At 38.5% G+C, this 16,349-nt stretch overlaps 1 protein-coding gene across 3 annotated transcripts in view; it reads left to right on the top strand.

Moving 5' to 3' along the window:
- The window catches only part of IQCH (IQ motif containing H), a 123,331-nt gene that overhangs the window by 23,474 nt on the left and 83,508 nt on the right, over positions 1 to 16,349 (top strand). For 2 of the 3 annotated variants that reach the window (XM_023558367.2, XM_064267372.1), the window contains exon 5: positions 8,680 to 8,871. The exons of the other annotated variant lie outside the window; for it this stretch is intronic. In XM_023558367.2, the coding sequence (XP_023414135.2) occupies positions 8,680 to 8,871 (192 nt within the window). The remainder of the gene's footprint in view (positions 1 to 8,679; positions 8,872 to 16,349) is intronic. 3 annotated transcript variants of the gene reach the window in all.

Raw genomic sequence — 16,349 nt, 5'->3', positions numbered from 1 at the left:
GTATAAGTGTTCCAGTCTCTCCACAGCCTCTCCAACATCTATTATTTTGTGTTTTTTGGATTAATGCTAGCCTTGCTGGGGTGAGATGGTACCACACGGTAGTTTCGATCTGCGTTTCTTTAATAGGTAATGATCGAGAGCATTTCCTCATGTATCTGTTAGCCACCTGAATGTCTTCTTTGGTGAAGTGTCTGTTCATATCCTTTGCCCATTTTTTAATTGGATTGTCTTTTTGTTGTAGAGGTATCGGATTTTCCTGTAGATTTTAGAGATTAGACCTTTGTCGGATTTGTCATAGCCAAAAATTTTTTACCAGTCTGTAGGTTCTCTTTATAGTCTTTTGATGAGCATAAGTGTTTAATTTTTAGAGGCTTCCAGTTATCTAGCTTATCTTCTGATGTTTGTGTATTGTTAGTTATGGTCTGTATGCTATTTGCGCTGTGTATTAGGGGACTCTGTCACTGACCTTATTTTTTCTTCTATGATCTTTATAGTTTTTCTTCTTATATTTAGGTCTTTGATCCATTTTGAATTAGTTTTTGTGTATGGTGGAGGTGTGGATCCTGTTTCATTTTTTTTTACAGATGGACATCCAGTTTTGCCAGCACCGTTAGTTAAAAAGACTGTCTTTTCCCCACTTAACAGACTTTAGACCTTTGTCAAAGATCAGGTGACAGTAGGTGGCTGGATTTACATCTGGGTTCGCAATTCTGTTCCATTGGTCAATGTTTCTGTTGTACCAGTACAAGGCTGTGTTGACTATCATAGCTGTATAGAAGGTTCTGAAGTCAGGTAGTGCGAGTCCTCCTACTTTATTTATTTTTTTTCAATAAAGCTTTACTTCTCTGGGGCCTCTTTCCTTTCCATATAAAGTTAAAGAATAGTTTTGCTATATCATTAAAGAACGTTGTTGATATTTGGATAGGGATTGCAATGTGTTTGTAGATTGCTTTGGGTAGAATTGACATTTTCACAATGTTGAGTCTACCTATCCGTGAGAATGGCATATTTTTCCGTTTATGTAGGTCTCATTTGGTTTCTTGCACCTTTACTTCTTTTTCTTGCCTTATTACTCTAGCTAGGACTTCCAGCACAATGTTAAATAGGAGTGGTGATAAACTGCATCCTGGTCTTGATCCAGTTCTCAGAGGGAGTATTTTCAGCCTGTCTCCATTAAGAATAACGTTGGCTGTTGGTTTTGTATAGATGCCCTTTATCATGCTGAGGAATTTCCCTTCTATACGTATTTTATTGAGAATTTTTATCAGGAATGCATGTTGGACTTTATCAAATGCCTTTTCTGCATTGATTGAGATGATCATGTGATTCTTTTCTTTTGTGTTATTTATGTGGTGGATTACATTGATTTTCTAATTGCACTGACATTTTTATTGACTTCATTTTTTTTTTCACTTAAACTCTTAAAAGATTTTTTCATTATGGTGAAATGTATGTGTTATGGATTGAATCCTGTAACCCAAAAATATGTGTTGTAAATCCCAACCTCTATGCCTGTGGTTATAATCCTATTTGGATATTGGGTTGCCTTTGTTATGTTAATGAGACAGGATTAGTGTAGGTTGTATCTTAAATCAATGTCTTTTGAGATGTAAAAGAGATTAAACAAGCAAGCAAGGAAGCAGAGATGGAGGAAGATCACCCAGGAGCAGAAGCTCGTAAGAGACAAGGACCTTCCTCCAGAACCAAAAGAGAGAGAAAAGCATTCCCCTAGAGCTGGCACCCTGAATTAGAACTTCTTGCTTCCTAAATAGTGAGAAAATAAATTTCCATTTGTTAAAGCCACCATTTGTGGTATTTCTGTTACAGCAACACTAGATCACTAAAATTGTGTGTAACAAAACATTTCAAATGGCTTTGATTTTAAAAGAGTGTTTTCTCTGTAATAGTAATTACTACCATTAATTGAGTATCAACTCAATGCCATTCATTATACCATGGGTTTACATTCATGATCTTATTTTATCCTGAGAGCAACTTATCAAATGGGTATTTTTACTCCAGTTTAACAGATGGAGAAACTTAGGCTCAGAGAATCTAAATTACTTGCCCAGGTTCATGTATCTTATAAGTGATAGGGTTGGATTGAAAGCCAAATCTTTTTGACTCCAAAACCCAAGCATGTGCCATGGTGACTCTTCTCTGGAGGAAGTGAATACAATCTTGGGGTCTTGTATTCCATTCTCAGGTAATGTCTTTCACATACCTACCCATCCTTAAAAGCTCACCTCAGCCCCAACCTCTTCGTAAGAATCATACCAGTTAACATTCATTGAGTGCTTTTTGTGTCCACGGCACTATTATAAATGCTTTACATGTATTCTCTCATTTAATCCTCACAGCATCCATGTGAGATGGGTAACACTATTGTTATCCTCATTTTACAGATGAGGAAACTAAGGCACAAAGAGAGTGAGTAATTTGCCTTTTCAGCTCTCTCCACCAGCTTGTGGCCTCTGCCTCCCTCCTCCATACCTCCAAGGCTCTCTGTCACTCTGTATGACCCTTATCTGCCTTATGTTAGTTATGCATTACCTGTTTTTATTTGTGTCCCTATTCCTGAAAGCAGAGATGTGGTTATATTAGTGTTGGTGTTTGCTGACCATCTGGCCCTGTCCTTTGCACATATTAGACATACCAGACTTATTTATTTAATTGAATGAAACAGTCTCATGTATTGCTGAGCTGAGTCTAAATAGTCAAAAATAAAAAGAGTTCTTTATTGGAAAATGCATTTGAGTATTGGTGAAAAATTCAAAATATTTTCCATTCGTGAATCCTTTCCAGAGTTGTCGACTGGAACCATGATAATCCTTGCAAAAGTGCATATTCCCTGAAATGGACTTTGTGGTAGATTCTTGGAGAGGGTATCAGGTCAAGTGCCTTTTTCTTACTGAATCATTTAAAAAATTGCCAGTTTAGGAGTTCTATGTGGTGAAGAATATAGTAGGGCTTTTTCTTGATGTTTTGTATTGATTTTCCAGGCGCTTTAGTGTTAAACCATGCCAGAAGTGTTGCAGAGATGAATCACTATTATGCAAAGACAGCCAGCCTCTTTTCCTTCTGACAGAAGGATAATTCCGCGTGGATCAAATAAATACAGATGTGTGGTAATTAGTTCTATTCCCAGTGAGCCTATTTCCAACACACTAAAGATGTGAGCGATTATGGAGCCTCACCCCAACAGCTTTTATCAATTTCAACTGCTAAACAACAGGATAGGTCATAACCCAGCCTGCTATTAATAACGTATTTATTGCATGCAACATTATAAATTAGGTGTATGGTCTAGAAGAGGAACACCTTTTAACAAGAATAATGTGATCTTTCCCCAGAAGCAGCATATGTGCCTATCTACCCACCTGATGTACAGTCCCAAAGCAATCAAAAGAATAAAAAATCTCATCCAAGGAAAAGAGGCCTACATTGTCAGTGGGATCCTCCACAGAGATGATTTAGCCGTGGCTGATATGTTAAACCTACCCATCCTGGGCCCGGAGCCTAACCTAGCTCATGTGTATAGTACCAAATCTGGAAGTAAACAGATCTTTAGCCGTGCCAATGTGCCAGTCCCTCCTGGAATATGTGACATCTATAATGAGCAACAGGTATGTGAGGTGGACAACTGAAGCTCTGTTTAAATCTCTCATGTCCTTTAGACCTTGTGGTACCTTCGGGCCTACTAAAGGCAGCCCTGCCCAATAAACATTACGTGGAATACTTGAGTTGATTTGAGGAGATAGACTTTAAGCCTTAATGTTTCAAAGCATCTTCCTGCTGGCCTTGCAGACATTGCTGGATTTCCTAAAATACTTACTCATTTGGATTAAGGCATTGAAAACCCCGCTAAAATGTGTATGTTATTTGGACTAACGCACTAATGTACTATCAGTGTTTAATGCCTTAACGTGGATTCGTTCACCATCGTATCAGCTAGCCAGTCATTTCATAGGCCCCTAAGGAATAGGAGAGTCAGTTTTAACTAAAAGAGGAGCTGATTTGGTAAGTTCCAGGGAATAAGCCTCTCTGCCAAGCCAGAGAGCTACTGCAGCAGAGAGCTGCAGGCATCCTTGGCTCTGTAAAAAATCCCTGGGCTCTCCAGAAAGGAACCCTAAAGGGAGAAGGGGATAGAGCCCAGAAAGGGGAAGGGACCAGCTCAAGGAATAAAACTATCTGCCTCCAGGTTTTGCCTTGGTTATGCATTCTTCCAGAAGACAGGGCCCAGAATATTTGGAGAAATATGACATTAGCCACTAGAAAAAATTTTTTTCTTTGAGTTATCCCTGGCAGGTGTTCTCCCATTTAACTGCCATCTGTTTTCATAATAAAGGAAAGAAAAAGACAAATGGCTATTAGCATTTCCTAACCTCTGTTTCAGTACATCTCTTGACCATTACTCTGAGCCAACCACAAATTATCCCAACCACCCACTGCTTGGGAAACCAAAGGACCAAGCATGATGAGAGAGTTTGTGAGGGACGATATTTGGAGATCTCCTTCCTGCTCTCAGCAGCCAGATCATGATACTTTTCTGAGACTAGTTTGAAGACACTATTAACTTATTACATTTCCCTAGTGTTTCAGTCGGGTTCAGTCTTGCTGGAGTGTTTTATGGCAACCCATGTATTTATGAAAGAAGCTACTTTTTTCCCCAGCCAAGTCTGGGAAAAAAAACAAACGTGTTGCTTTCATGTTGATACTGACTCATAGCGACCCTATAGGACAGAGTAGAACTGCCCCATACGGTTTCTAAGGAGCGGCTGGTGGATTCAAACTGCCAGCCTTTTGATTAGCAGCTGTAGCTCTTAACCAGTGTGCCACCAGAGCTCCAAGTCTGGAAAAGGTACAGACAAATTCTAGAAGGTGGCATAGAGATGCTGTCCTTGAACTGGTGCTTAATGTCTATAGTCATTAGTCTTCGGTGCAATTTGAAGATAACAAAGTAGATTGCTTCACCTTGCTTCCCAGTAGAATACTTGGCTACAAGACTTAATGCAACTAAAATGAAATACATTCTTAAATGATACAGTTCCATATGTGCACATTACATTGAACAATCTTCAAAAGTTTTTCATTACACGCAATAGTTATGTTGAGTCTTGCTTTCATCTTCACTGATGAGAACTCAGGCAATCTTTGCTCTGAAATATTTTAAACTTTTGATTGTGGTTAAAGGTGCAGGCATATGTAATGCTGTAAAGCCTCCTTCTAGTGCTGGTATTCAAAAGTAGCATTAAAAACATTCTCAAAGTTAAATTTGAGGGCTGTCATTTGACCTATGGTATGTGCAAATTGATATAACAATAAACCAAGGTATAACTGAGTCCCACTCTACTTATTTGGAAAACATACGTCCTAGATCATTAAAAATTACTCTATTGACATTTTTCTAGGCAGTGACTAGCCTGCCTAATCTATCTGAGGGTATCAGCATTTTGAATTTGCAGATGGCGATGAATCAGCAACACCGACTTTTTACTGATGTGCGTCATAAACTTAATGCCGGTGAAGGCAAGCTGTGATTATTTTAACTTAGGTTAATAAATAGTCCTGACTATCAGCTAGGTTTTAGCAATAGTCATTTTTCCATTTCTGTTCTTAACCAGTATAAAATGAGTGACAAATAAAAAATACATATTACGTCTTTTAAACAGATAGACTCAAGCAGAAAATGATAAATGTTTGGAAATAGGATAAAGTCACTTGGTTTAAGATTAAGTAATTTATTTTTCTTAAGAATCCAGCGTGAGCATAGTGAGCATTTCCAATTTTGATGCAGAAAGTAACTGCGCAAGCTGTCTTTCTGGCATATAGTCTGTATGAAATATTGACAGCTTTAGTTAAATAATCAAAAATGGTGATGCTGTTTTACAGCACTGTTCAATTTTCACTTAAAGATTGCACATAATTCTTTCCAGTGGGGCAGTCTTTACAATACTATTGATCCTTTCCATTACTGTAGGGGATCCATCAACAGAAGCCCATTTATAGGATTCTCAGAAGCAACAAATAATAGGATATGGAAGAAACAGATAATTCTGTTAGTAGTTGAAACCTCCACATGTGCAGTATGGAACATAACAGAGGCTGTGCCAGAACACCTTTCCTTACACTCTAGCGGAAGAGTTTTTATCAGATACTAATAGGCCAGACCAGAGACAATTTCTGCTTCTACAAAGCATGATCATAGGCAGCAAAATAGGATTGCATGTAGAATATCTATCTTCTTAATACACCAGCATCAGAGAAAGAAGGGATGTAACTTCAAAAGCACATTGAAAAACCTTCCTAAGCTGTGTGTTCATGGCCATATGGTGCGTAAAACCCACTGCTGTCGAGTCGATTCCGACTCATACCGACACTTTAGGACAGAGTAGAACTGCCCCATAGAGTTTCCAAGGAGCGCCTGGTGGATTTAAACTGCCAGCCTCTTGGTTAACAGCCGTACCACTTAACCACTACACCACTGGGGTGCATAGACCAGAAGATTTACCATTTAAACAGTGAATTTATCCACAGATACTCCTGGATTATGAGAGAGCTAAAACAATTCCATTTTCACCTAATTGAAACCCCACGGTTGCATGGGGGCCTGCAGGGATCTGTAGTGTGGCCGTTTTGATGTCACTTCCACAATGTAATGTAGTATAACGTCCCCAGGAAGATGTGCTGGATAGATACAACTCAAGAAAACATATCTTGCCTTTAGTCAAAAATAATTTTAATCTTATAGCTACAGACTTCAGCAGAACTATAAATTTTGAGCCCTTTCACACTGTTTAGTTTAAAAAAAAAAAGTATTTGGTGGGCAAATAGAACTCCTCAAAAAGAGAAGAGAATGAGAGTATTGCAGAGACTTAAATACAGGAGATCATAGCCAAGAACAGCAGGTGGGAGGCTCAGGAGAGAATGTTTAATATTGTTTTGTTACTTTCTGAGAAGTAGAGACTGGAAAGTGTGATGAGAAGATAAGACAAGACAGGAAAAAAAGTCATTTTGTGGTCTAATTAGTTGCTTTTCTCCAAGGCTCTGCTAGGGCAGTATTCTAATTAAGTCATCTTGCTATAGACTATTATCTGATTCAAACACACTGCAAATGATTTATTGATTTTAAGGCAAGTTGCTTCTCTTGCTCCTCTTCCAACTTTATTTCTCTGGCTCACCCTTCGCCTCCACCTCTGCAGGCTGAGAGAGGGAATGAGCATAGATTTTGGAATCTGAGCAACCTGGTTGAGTCCCAGCTCTACTACTCACTGAGGTGTGATCTTGGGCAAGTTATTTAAATTCTCCAAGCCTCAATTTCTTGATATGTGAAATGGGCCTAATAATGGTGTCTTTCTCATAGGTTAAGGGGCCCTGGTAGCGCAATGGTTAAGTACCAGGCTGCTAACTGAAAGGTTGGCAGGTCGAACCCACTCAGTGGCTCCATGGCAGAAAAACCTAGTGATCTGCTTCCATAAAGATCATTGCCAAAACACACATGAGGAACGTGCTTGTTAGTTCAATCAAGAATACAATACCAAATGGGCGACACCTGCCCAAAAGCAAAGATAAGAAGGCAGAAAGGGACAGAAATCCTGGACAAATGGACACAGAGAACCCAGGGTGGAAAGGGAAAGAGGGAGAGTGCTGATGCAATGTGGGGATTACAACCAATGTCACAAAACAATTTGTATATAAATTTTTGAATGACAAACTAATTTGTGCTATAAACTTTCGCCTCTAAAATTAAACAAAAAAAATTACAGCCAAGAAAACCCTTTGGGCAGTTCTACTCTGTCATATAGTGTTGCTGTGAGTTGCAAATAGACTCCACAGTACCAAACAACAACAATATCTCATAGGTTATTTTAAGAATTAAAGAGGAAAATTTATGTAAAGAGCTTAGCCAAGGGCCTGGCTCCTAGTGAAAGTCTGGTAATGCTAGATGTCATTAATATTATTTTTATGTTATTACTTTTATCATTTTGATATTAGAGCTTGAACTTCTATCCCTTAAATTTCCATGTATTTGAGTCCAATTCTTGAGAGAATGCTATTTAAAATAAAATGTATGGTAGGTGTTTATTCAAGAAAAGTTGCTTCCATGAATGTTTTATCTCCTTTATCTGTTTCGTTCATATGATACACTTCGTCACAAATGGCCAATTGACCAGTCAAACAATGTACTTCATGTATATTAATGAGGAAAAATATTAAATATTTTTTAGACTGTAACATTTAAAAGCCCAACAAAGCTCCAAACAGTTAAAGTTTCAGACTATAGCTCCTTCTAGTCTTGAAACTATAAAAAAATCATTTGATCAATCAATAGGTAAACACACAGTTCTCTGAAAAAGAAAACAATACCAAGATTCAATTACACGTATTCAAGAATTTTTTATTTTGCTTTCACAAGCCAGCAAGACGGTAATATCAGAATTTCTTATGACTAAGACTATACTTTTAAATATATCCTTGGTCCCGTTGGTCAATGATTTCTTCATGTCATATCTACATCCCTTAAAACCTCTCCCAGTCTGTCTTAATAACTGGAAGATAACTGAATGACTAGACCATTGGGAGTAAAGGCACATGAGAAGTACAAGTAAGTAAATGCAACAAAAAAGGAATGCCAGGACACTAGCTGCATTAAATGTTGCTGTGTCTTTGGCCCCACAGATGATAGAACAGCTGAGTCAGCTAATCACTGATCACCTGGAAATCCAGCGCTGGATCTTTAAAATAAACGATGAATTTGGAGGAAACGGGACTGCATTTTGTGACATTTCCTCCCACCTAAAGTGCTACAAGTGGGCCCTAAAGGAGAACAGCAGATATAGTCAAGAAGATTGGAGCAAGAAATGGGCACAAGTAAGTGTTCAAGGGTAGCTCAAACCCTCAGTGTCTATAAACAGGAGATGAAGCAAAAGGCTCACTAGAAGATGAAAGTACTTTCTTCTAGGCTCAGCTCTGTCACCTACCAACAGGGAGATCTTAAGCAAGTCATTTTGCCTCACTTGAGTCTTAGTTCTTTGATACAGAATGAATGGGGTTAGTCAGAATATTTTAAGTGTCCAGCCCTTGGGTTCTAACAGTCTTCGTTCATATCTTCAAGTCGATTATGATAATTAAAAGCCAAAAACCAAACCGTTGCCCTCGAGTCGATTCTGGCTCATAGTGACCCTATAGGACAGAGTAGAACTGCCCCATAGAGTTTCCAAGGAGTACATGATGGATTCAAACTGCCCACCTTTTGGTTAGCAGCCACGGTACTTAACTACTACGCTACCAGGATTTCCCATTATGATAACTAGGAAGTAATTTTTAACTACTCAAGTAAGATTCAGATTTCATCATTTGCTTGAAGTGGGTCTAATCATGTACTTCTAAAAACTGTCGTTATTAAGCTACCTGTGTTTTATTATGAGAGAAAAATTCTATTAGTGAGTAGTTGTCACCTGGAAGCTAAGATATAATAGCATTCTGTCAGCATTCATATGTTTTTGAAAATAACTCAAGGAAATTTACACATCTGCTGATCCCCACAAGATGCTGAGAAAATAGTACATCCCAGCTGGAAAATCTCCCAACAAAAGCTGAGCAATAGGTAGGAAGTCTTAGCATGTGAGTATATGTGTGTAGATTTTTTCATGTACATCGTGGGGGATGAATTATACAACCTCTCGGTCCATCCAAATACTTAAATACTAAAATAATTTCATATGGCTTAACATATAAATTAAACCCGCCATTTGAAAAGCTGCCTTAGTTTTCAGCCAGAGACCTGAATTTATCTGGCTTCTCTTAATCCCAGATACCTGTTTTGGCCGACCTACTGGTTAAAGCAGAACTGATTAGGAAAATTCAGATGCGAATCCCTTTAACTGGTTCCTTCCCTCCCCGAATACATAGCAGTGGGCTGTGCAAAGTGATTTACCTCTGCTTTAAGCGTCCCAGTACAGTGGTCTATGAATCAGGACACAGTGATAGAAAGGGAGAGGCACACTAGAGGAAACCACATTGTTCTGGCGAAAGTGGAATGATGAATATATCTAGAGAACAGTCAAAAGAGAGAGTTCCCTTTGATGAATGTTACTGTTCTCCCCATGATCTGTCCTGGGCCTTTTTCGCCTCCATCAATGAATGGGCTCAATGAAGTTACCTGTCACTGCCAGCTTTTTACATGTTATTTAAAGGATACCAAAGTGAATTACTCTTCAAAAAAACAAGGAAAATGTATTTAATTTTGAAATCCATAGAGGTTTCCCTTGTGCTGTCTTTGAACTGGATTTTATTTCATGTTGTGCAGAATTTTCTTTTTAAAGCGAAACAGTTGAGATTAAAAAACTTTGATTTTTTTCCTTAAAAAATTGAAATTTTAATGTGAAAAGCAATTGCTACTATCAGTATCTCGAACCAATAATTTTTAAAGGACTCTCCCAACGCCAGACTATGATAAATTTGAAATGTTTGACTTTAAGTTTTTTTAAAAAGTAAAATGCTGACAGTTGGCTTAGTTGTACTTAGGAGCCTGACTGTACATTATTTAATTTCAATTATTATAAATACCATTTTCAATAGTCACCACATACATTTGGCGTTATCGTTAATGTTTTTAAATGTGAAACTCTTGAATAATTAATAATCTACCTAAATCATTTTTAAAAACTTAACAATGGAAAAAGTAATTATTCAGGAATTTTTTTACATTCTTGGGGCCTGTGCTTAGGCTTGATGAAGTGAACAACCGAGAATAAAAGTTAAAAATTCAGCAGCTCTGAAAAGCTTTTTTTTTTTTTTTTTTTTGGTAGGAGACTTAAGGACACCTTTTGCCTTCAAAGTTCAATCGTATTCAGAGTGGAAGTGTACCGCAATCCCCATTGAGTGTAGCTCTTGAGAGTTTAGGATTAGAATTCTCTTTTGTTCCAGAAGACCATGGTAATGACGCACATTTAGACATGAAAACATTACTTTATGGGCACAGGCATGTTTTAATGTCCTATTACAGTTTGTAGACCTGTTTCTTTTCATAATGAAGATGTTGTGTCATCAAGCCTACCCTGGCACATACAAAACATACGCTGGCAGGTTATTAAAAATTTCAGCTTCTTGATGAAAGACTATCCTGCAGGCTAAGAGTCCAGAGAAAGGCTCCATTCTGGGAGAATTATTAGAAATGAGAATATGACTGTAAGCACTAAATTATGTTAATACTTACAAATAGCATCATTTGCATAGCAATTTATGACTCAATACCATGATTTTTCTCCTTGGTATATTGTAGGCAACAGATTAAAAACAGTGCTGTTTATGGGTATTTGAACTGTTTTGAGATTCTTTTGCAACCTATACAGATACTGATTTTTGATGTAGGCAATATTCACCATAGACTCAAATATCTAATATAAAGATCATCTTTTTTTGCTCCTATCTAATGTAGAACCAGACTTATTTGACCTTTTGCAATTCGGACTTGAAACAAAGTCATGGAGTCAAGAGATGCTGAAAAGCTATAGTCACATTGAAAAAAATTAGTATACAATCAGCCCTCTGTATCCGAGGGTTCTACATCTGTGGATTCAAATGATTGTGGATCAAAAATATTCAGAAAAAAAAAAGAAAATTCCAAAAAGCAAAACTTGAATTTGCCACACACTGAGCAGTATGCTGAATCTATGTGAATGAAATCATGTGTAGGCATACCCTGCTGTAGTCTCCCACCATTTCACAGATCCTCAGTCTCTCTCCAGCACTCTTTTCTTTGAGCATTGTTTGCCTCATGTCTTATCGTTATTCCCTAAACAATACAGTACTGTATTACAACTATTTACATAGCATATACACTGTATTTGGTATTATAAGTAATCTAGAGATGATTTAAAGTATACAGGAGGATGTGCATAGGTTATATGCCAATACTCCTACATTTTATATAAGGGACTTGAGCATCTGTGGATTTCGATATCCATGGGGGTCCTGGAACCAATCCCCTGTGGATACTGAGGGACTACTGTAGACATGTAGGTGATTTTAGGGAAAGCAGAATGTTACCTGATGGCCACAATGATGACAGAGCACTATTCTTTCATTTTTTCTTGGTGGCTTAGTCATTTGAACTGATCAAAGTATGAGTGCCCAATTGATAACATTATCTTACCTTGAAAAACTTCCACATGGAAAGAAGTCATGTAGTTGATGAACAGCATTCTCATTTTGTGATGAACACAGGGTCATCTTTAGGTTAAAAAGTATGGTTCCAGGTCCCACTCTGCCCTCTCTCTTTTCACCAGGGACATGTCTACATTGTCTTTAGTTAAAGAGATTAAGCCTGGGACTGATGGATAGTAACCAACTACCACAGCAGAAAATCCATCAGCTTGGACTGATGGGGACAGAGAAAGAATGAAAGGAAAGAATGTTGTCTGCCTCTTGGAATTCTACAGGCAGGAAGCAGGCCAAAGGAGCTACATCTCTTGTCCTCCAAGAAAAGAAAAGGACCATCCCTGGAGCAGCTTAGAGATCATCAGAACTGTTGGAAAGAGCATGGGAAGCAGGGCTTTCTCAGTTTCAAAGGGTGGGGCCACAGTCTCCTGGATCTCAAAGGGTGGGGCCTCATAGATTTCAAAGAGTCAGATCTTCACCAACCAAGTTCCAGAGCGTAAGGCTGCCATTAAGATGCACGAGGGGGATGGGGCCACCACCCAAAGCTGAGGGACTGGGGCTGCCATGCCCATGGGGCAGAAGAATGGAGTCTGCCTGGGCCAAGGAGGTGGGGTCACCATTCAGATGGAGTAGGAGATGGGCCCACCCAAAGCTGAAGTAGCAGAGTTGCAGTCCCAGTGGGCCTAGAAGTGAGTTGAAGCCCAGGGCCAGGGGCCTCCACTCAGAATCCAGAGGATATGGCCAACACTCAGAATCTGGAGGGCACAGCTGTTGCCCAGATAGTCTCAGAGAACAGAAGATTATTTTCAAGTCTTGAGAGCTAATGTAATTTGTTCTGTTGGATTTTGGACTTGCTTGGTACCTGTTATCTCTTCTTTCTTTCCAATTTCTCCCATTTCTAATGGAAATGTATACCTTGTGCCTTTCTACCACTGTACTTTGGAAGCAGATAACTTATAGTCTAGATTTCACAGGCTCACAGAAGATGAAGAATTTTGCCCCAGGATCGAATATGCCTGAAGTCTTACCCATATTTGATTTAGATGACTCAGAAGATGAGATTTCGGACTTGGAGTTGATTTAAGACTTTTAGGATGATGTGATGGGGTGAATGTGTTTTTCATGTAAGAAGGACATGAATTTTGGGGGCCAAAGGGTGGAATGTTATGGATTGAATTGTGTCCTCCAAAAATATGTGTTCTAAATCCTAACCTGTGTGCCTGAGGTTATAATCCCATTTGGGAATGAGTTGTTTTTGTTATGTTAATGAGGTTAATTAGTGTAGGGTGTGTTTTGAGTCAATCTCTTACAAGATATAAAAAGAGCAGATTAGGACAAGCAAGCAAGCAGAGATGGGGGTAGAGAGATGCCAAGCCACATGAAGGTTGCCCAAGAGCAGAAGCTCAGAAGAGACAAGGACCATCCTCTAGAGCTGACAGAAGAGAGAAAGCCTTCCCCCTGAGCCCACACCCTGAATTCGAACTTCTAGCCTCCTAAACTGTGAGAAAATGAATTTCAGTTTGCTTTTTTTTTTAAAGCTACCCACTTGTGGTATTTCAGTTGTAGCACACTAGATAATTAAGACAACAATCAAATATTTTATTTGCCCCTTTTTGCCTTTTAATCTCCTGTTCCAAGCTGACAGAGTAAACTCCCTTTTAAACAGAATGGGTGTCGGGATAGGCTCATCTGGATAATTGAATGTTCAGAATAACTAAGAGATTGGCTTCCTGGTCAGGAACTCTAACTATGGTGCCAGGCACACCTTGGTTAGACTCCCACACTTACTAGGGAGGTGACCATGGGTCAGTTACTTCAACTGCCCAAGTTCCTGTTTCCTCACCTGTAAAATATGGATAATATTGATACCTGCCTGATGGGGGATGGTAAGAATGAAATAAGATAATCCTTATGAATTGGCTAGCAATGTGGTTAACACATAATAGCCTTCAAGAAATGCTACCTGCTATTGTTACTATTAATATTACCAGAAAAAAATTTTTAATTGTTACTATTAATATTACCAGAAAATTGTATTACAATAAAATACAGGTAACGTTGAACAAATGTGTACAACTTAATCTTTCTTTGGTGATTTTGAAGGTTCTTTAGGATCTGGTAAACTTCCAGAATATTGTTCTGTGTGTCCATTATACAGGATTATGGCTGTTGAACATACAAATTGTTGATCCAAAATGGTGCCTGCGCTACAGCTTACCCAGATAATGCTTTTAAGAAAAATAAACCTAGATAGCAGCCTGGTTTCTCATCATTTGAAAATAGAAAACACTTCCAGTTCTTTGAACTTTCTACATATTGAATAAAGAGGCATTGTCTTGGTAGAGATTATTTCTGACCAAAAGATTGAGACCTGGTTACTTCATTTTCTGGTTCCAGTTGGTATCTTTTCTAATTAGTGTAGCAGCATGTTACCACCATCATTGCAAAGTCTTAATCATTTACATATTTTTCCTTATCTCTGAGAATGACTTAGAATGTTTTCTTCCAGTTCAGTGGTTATTTTCATGAGGCTGCCAGGGCTGGGTCTGAGGTGCTTCTGTCTGCCTGAAGAAGATGGCAGGAGAAGGAAAATTGCCTCCCCAAGTTAAATGAAAGCCAGGGTACCCCTTCCAAGGACCTATAATAATCAGCCATACAAGCTGTTGGTTTGTGTGTCCTATTGATTTAATATGCTTCTAATCAGTACATAAAGCTATGGGCCTGCAGTGTTAATTTTTCATATGCTTACAAAGTACCCTTTGATTTTCTGTCACACGTTAATTACAGAGTTTTGCCATTAAATAGGAAGCTTTGTGTAAACTAATTACTAGGTAATCATTGTCTACTGCAAGCGTGCTGTTTGTACCTTTTATTTTATTCTAAAAATGCACAGATCTCGCAGTCTGGAAACACTCTACCTTCCAGCCATTAGCTCTCACTAATTCATAGCATTATTGTGGTGAGAGTGTAGGAGTTGTAATTGTTGTGGTATCAGAGCTGTTAATTACCGGAGTAAACAGTTGAAATGGTGCCAAGGTCTATTGTACAAGGCAGAGAAAAGGAGGTTTAAATGTTTCTCCCACCATCTGGGGACTGGAGGAGAGGCAAATGCTTGAAAACAGCAGTGAGGCGCTATCGCCGCTTCAGCTCCAGGGTTGGCGGCCAGATGGATCCAGAATATTTTGAATCAATTGAATTTAACTGCCAGTTTTTCGCAATAACAGCGTGGAAGGAAGGAATAAAGCAAAGGATGAGAGGAATGAGAATTCAGTTAGCTTTTTCACATCTAGGAAGTCCCTGTTGGAGTCCTTTTGGAGATGTCTGCTTTGCTAAAAACCCACAAAGGAGGCATGTGTCTTTGGAACGGACTCAGAATGAGTTTTACTCTCCTCTGACGGCGACTGCATCATTTGCTTCTGGTCGTCTGTCCTCCATGCCCCTCGGTGAAAGAGGGACACCCTGGAGAAGACTCGTATGTTGGTGCACCGACTCCAGATAAAAAAAGAAAAAATCCTCACCTGGCCTTCACTGATTTATTATACTGGTATGTTCATGAGCATGGTCTGTAGAAGAAAACAAGGATAAATAATGCTACGACATCAGCCTCAAGTATATACACCTGTAGGGGGTGAAACTAGCAAAGAAGGCACAGCTCTGGTTAAGAAAAGTAGCTGCTTGCCTTTTGTATAAAATTAAAATATAAATTCTCCCGATAGTCTCTCATTCCCTTCAGCCAGCTCACCCCTCTTTCTCACCACTTGAATGAAAAATCAAATCCAAAGGGCACATGTGTTTTCTTTTGTTTCTCATTTTCCATTAAAGAGCTTTAATCAGCGTATGCAATTTTCTCAACCAGTGCTATTTCTCTAAGTGGAAAGAAAGAAAACCTATTACTAGTAATAATAATTATGGCTACTCCCACTTAGGGTTGGTTTTAAAACTGCATGGTTTCTGCTTTAAAATATTGTGTAATCTTTAAAAGAGCCATATGTATTTACCTGATGTCACTCTTGTATTTAACATAATTTTCTTTACAACCATTTTCCAAGGTTAAAAATTTTTTTCAAAAAAAATCAGCCACTTGCTGCTGTAACTACTTTTTAATATCATTCCAAGAACTGGACCATATTCTTTTTTTTAAACCACCCTGGATTATTTCTCTTTAATGGTTCCTTTAGCAGATGTTG

This window comes from Loxodonta africana, chromosome 13, assembly GCF_030014295.1.
Source record: "Loxodonta africana isolate mLoxAfr1 chromosome 13, mLoxAfr1.hap2, whole genome shotgun sequence".
Lineage (NCBI taxonomy): Eukaryota > Metazoa > Chordata > Mammalia > Proboscidea > Elephantidae > Loxodonta > Loxodonta africana.
The sequence above is the reverse complement of the archived record's forward strand: the minus strand, read 5'-3'. Positions and strand labels throughout refer to the sequence as shown.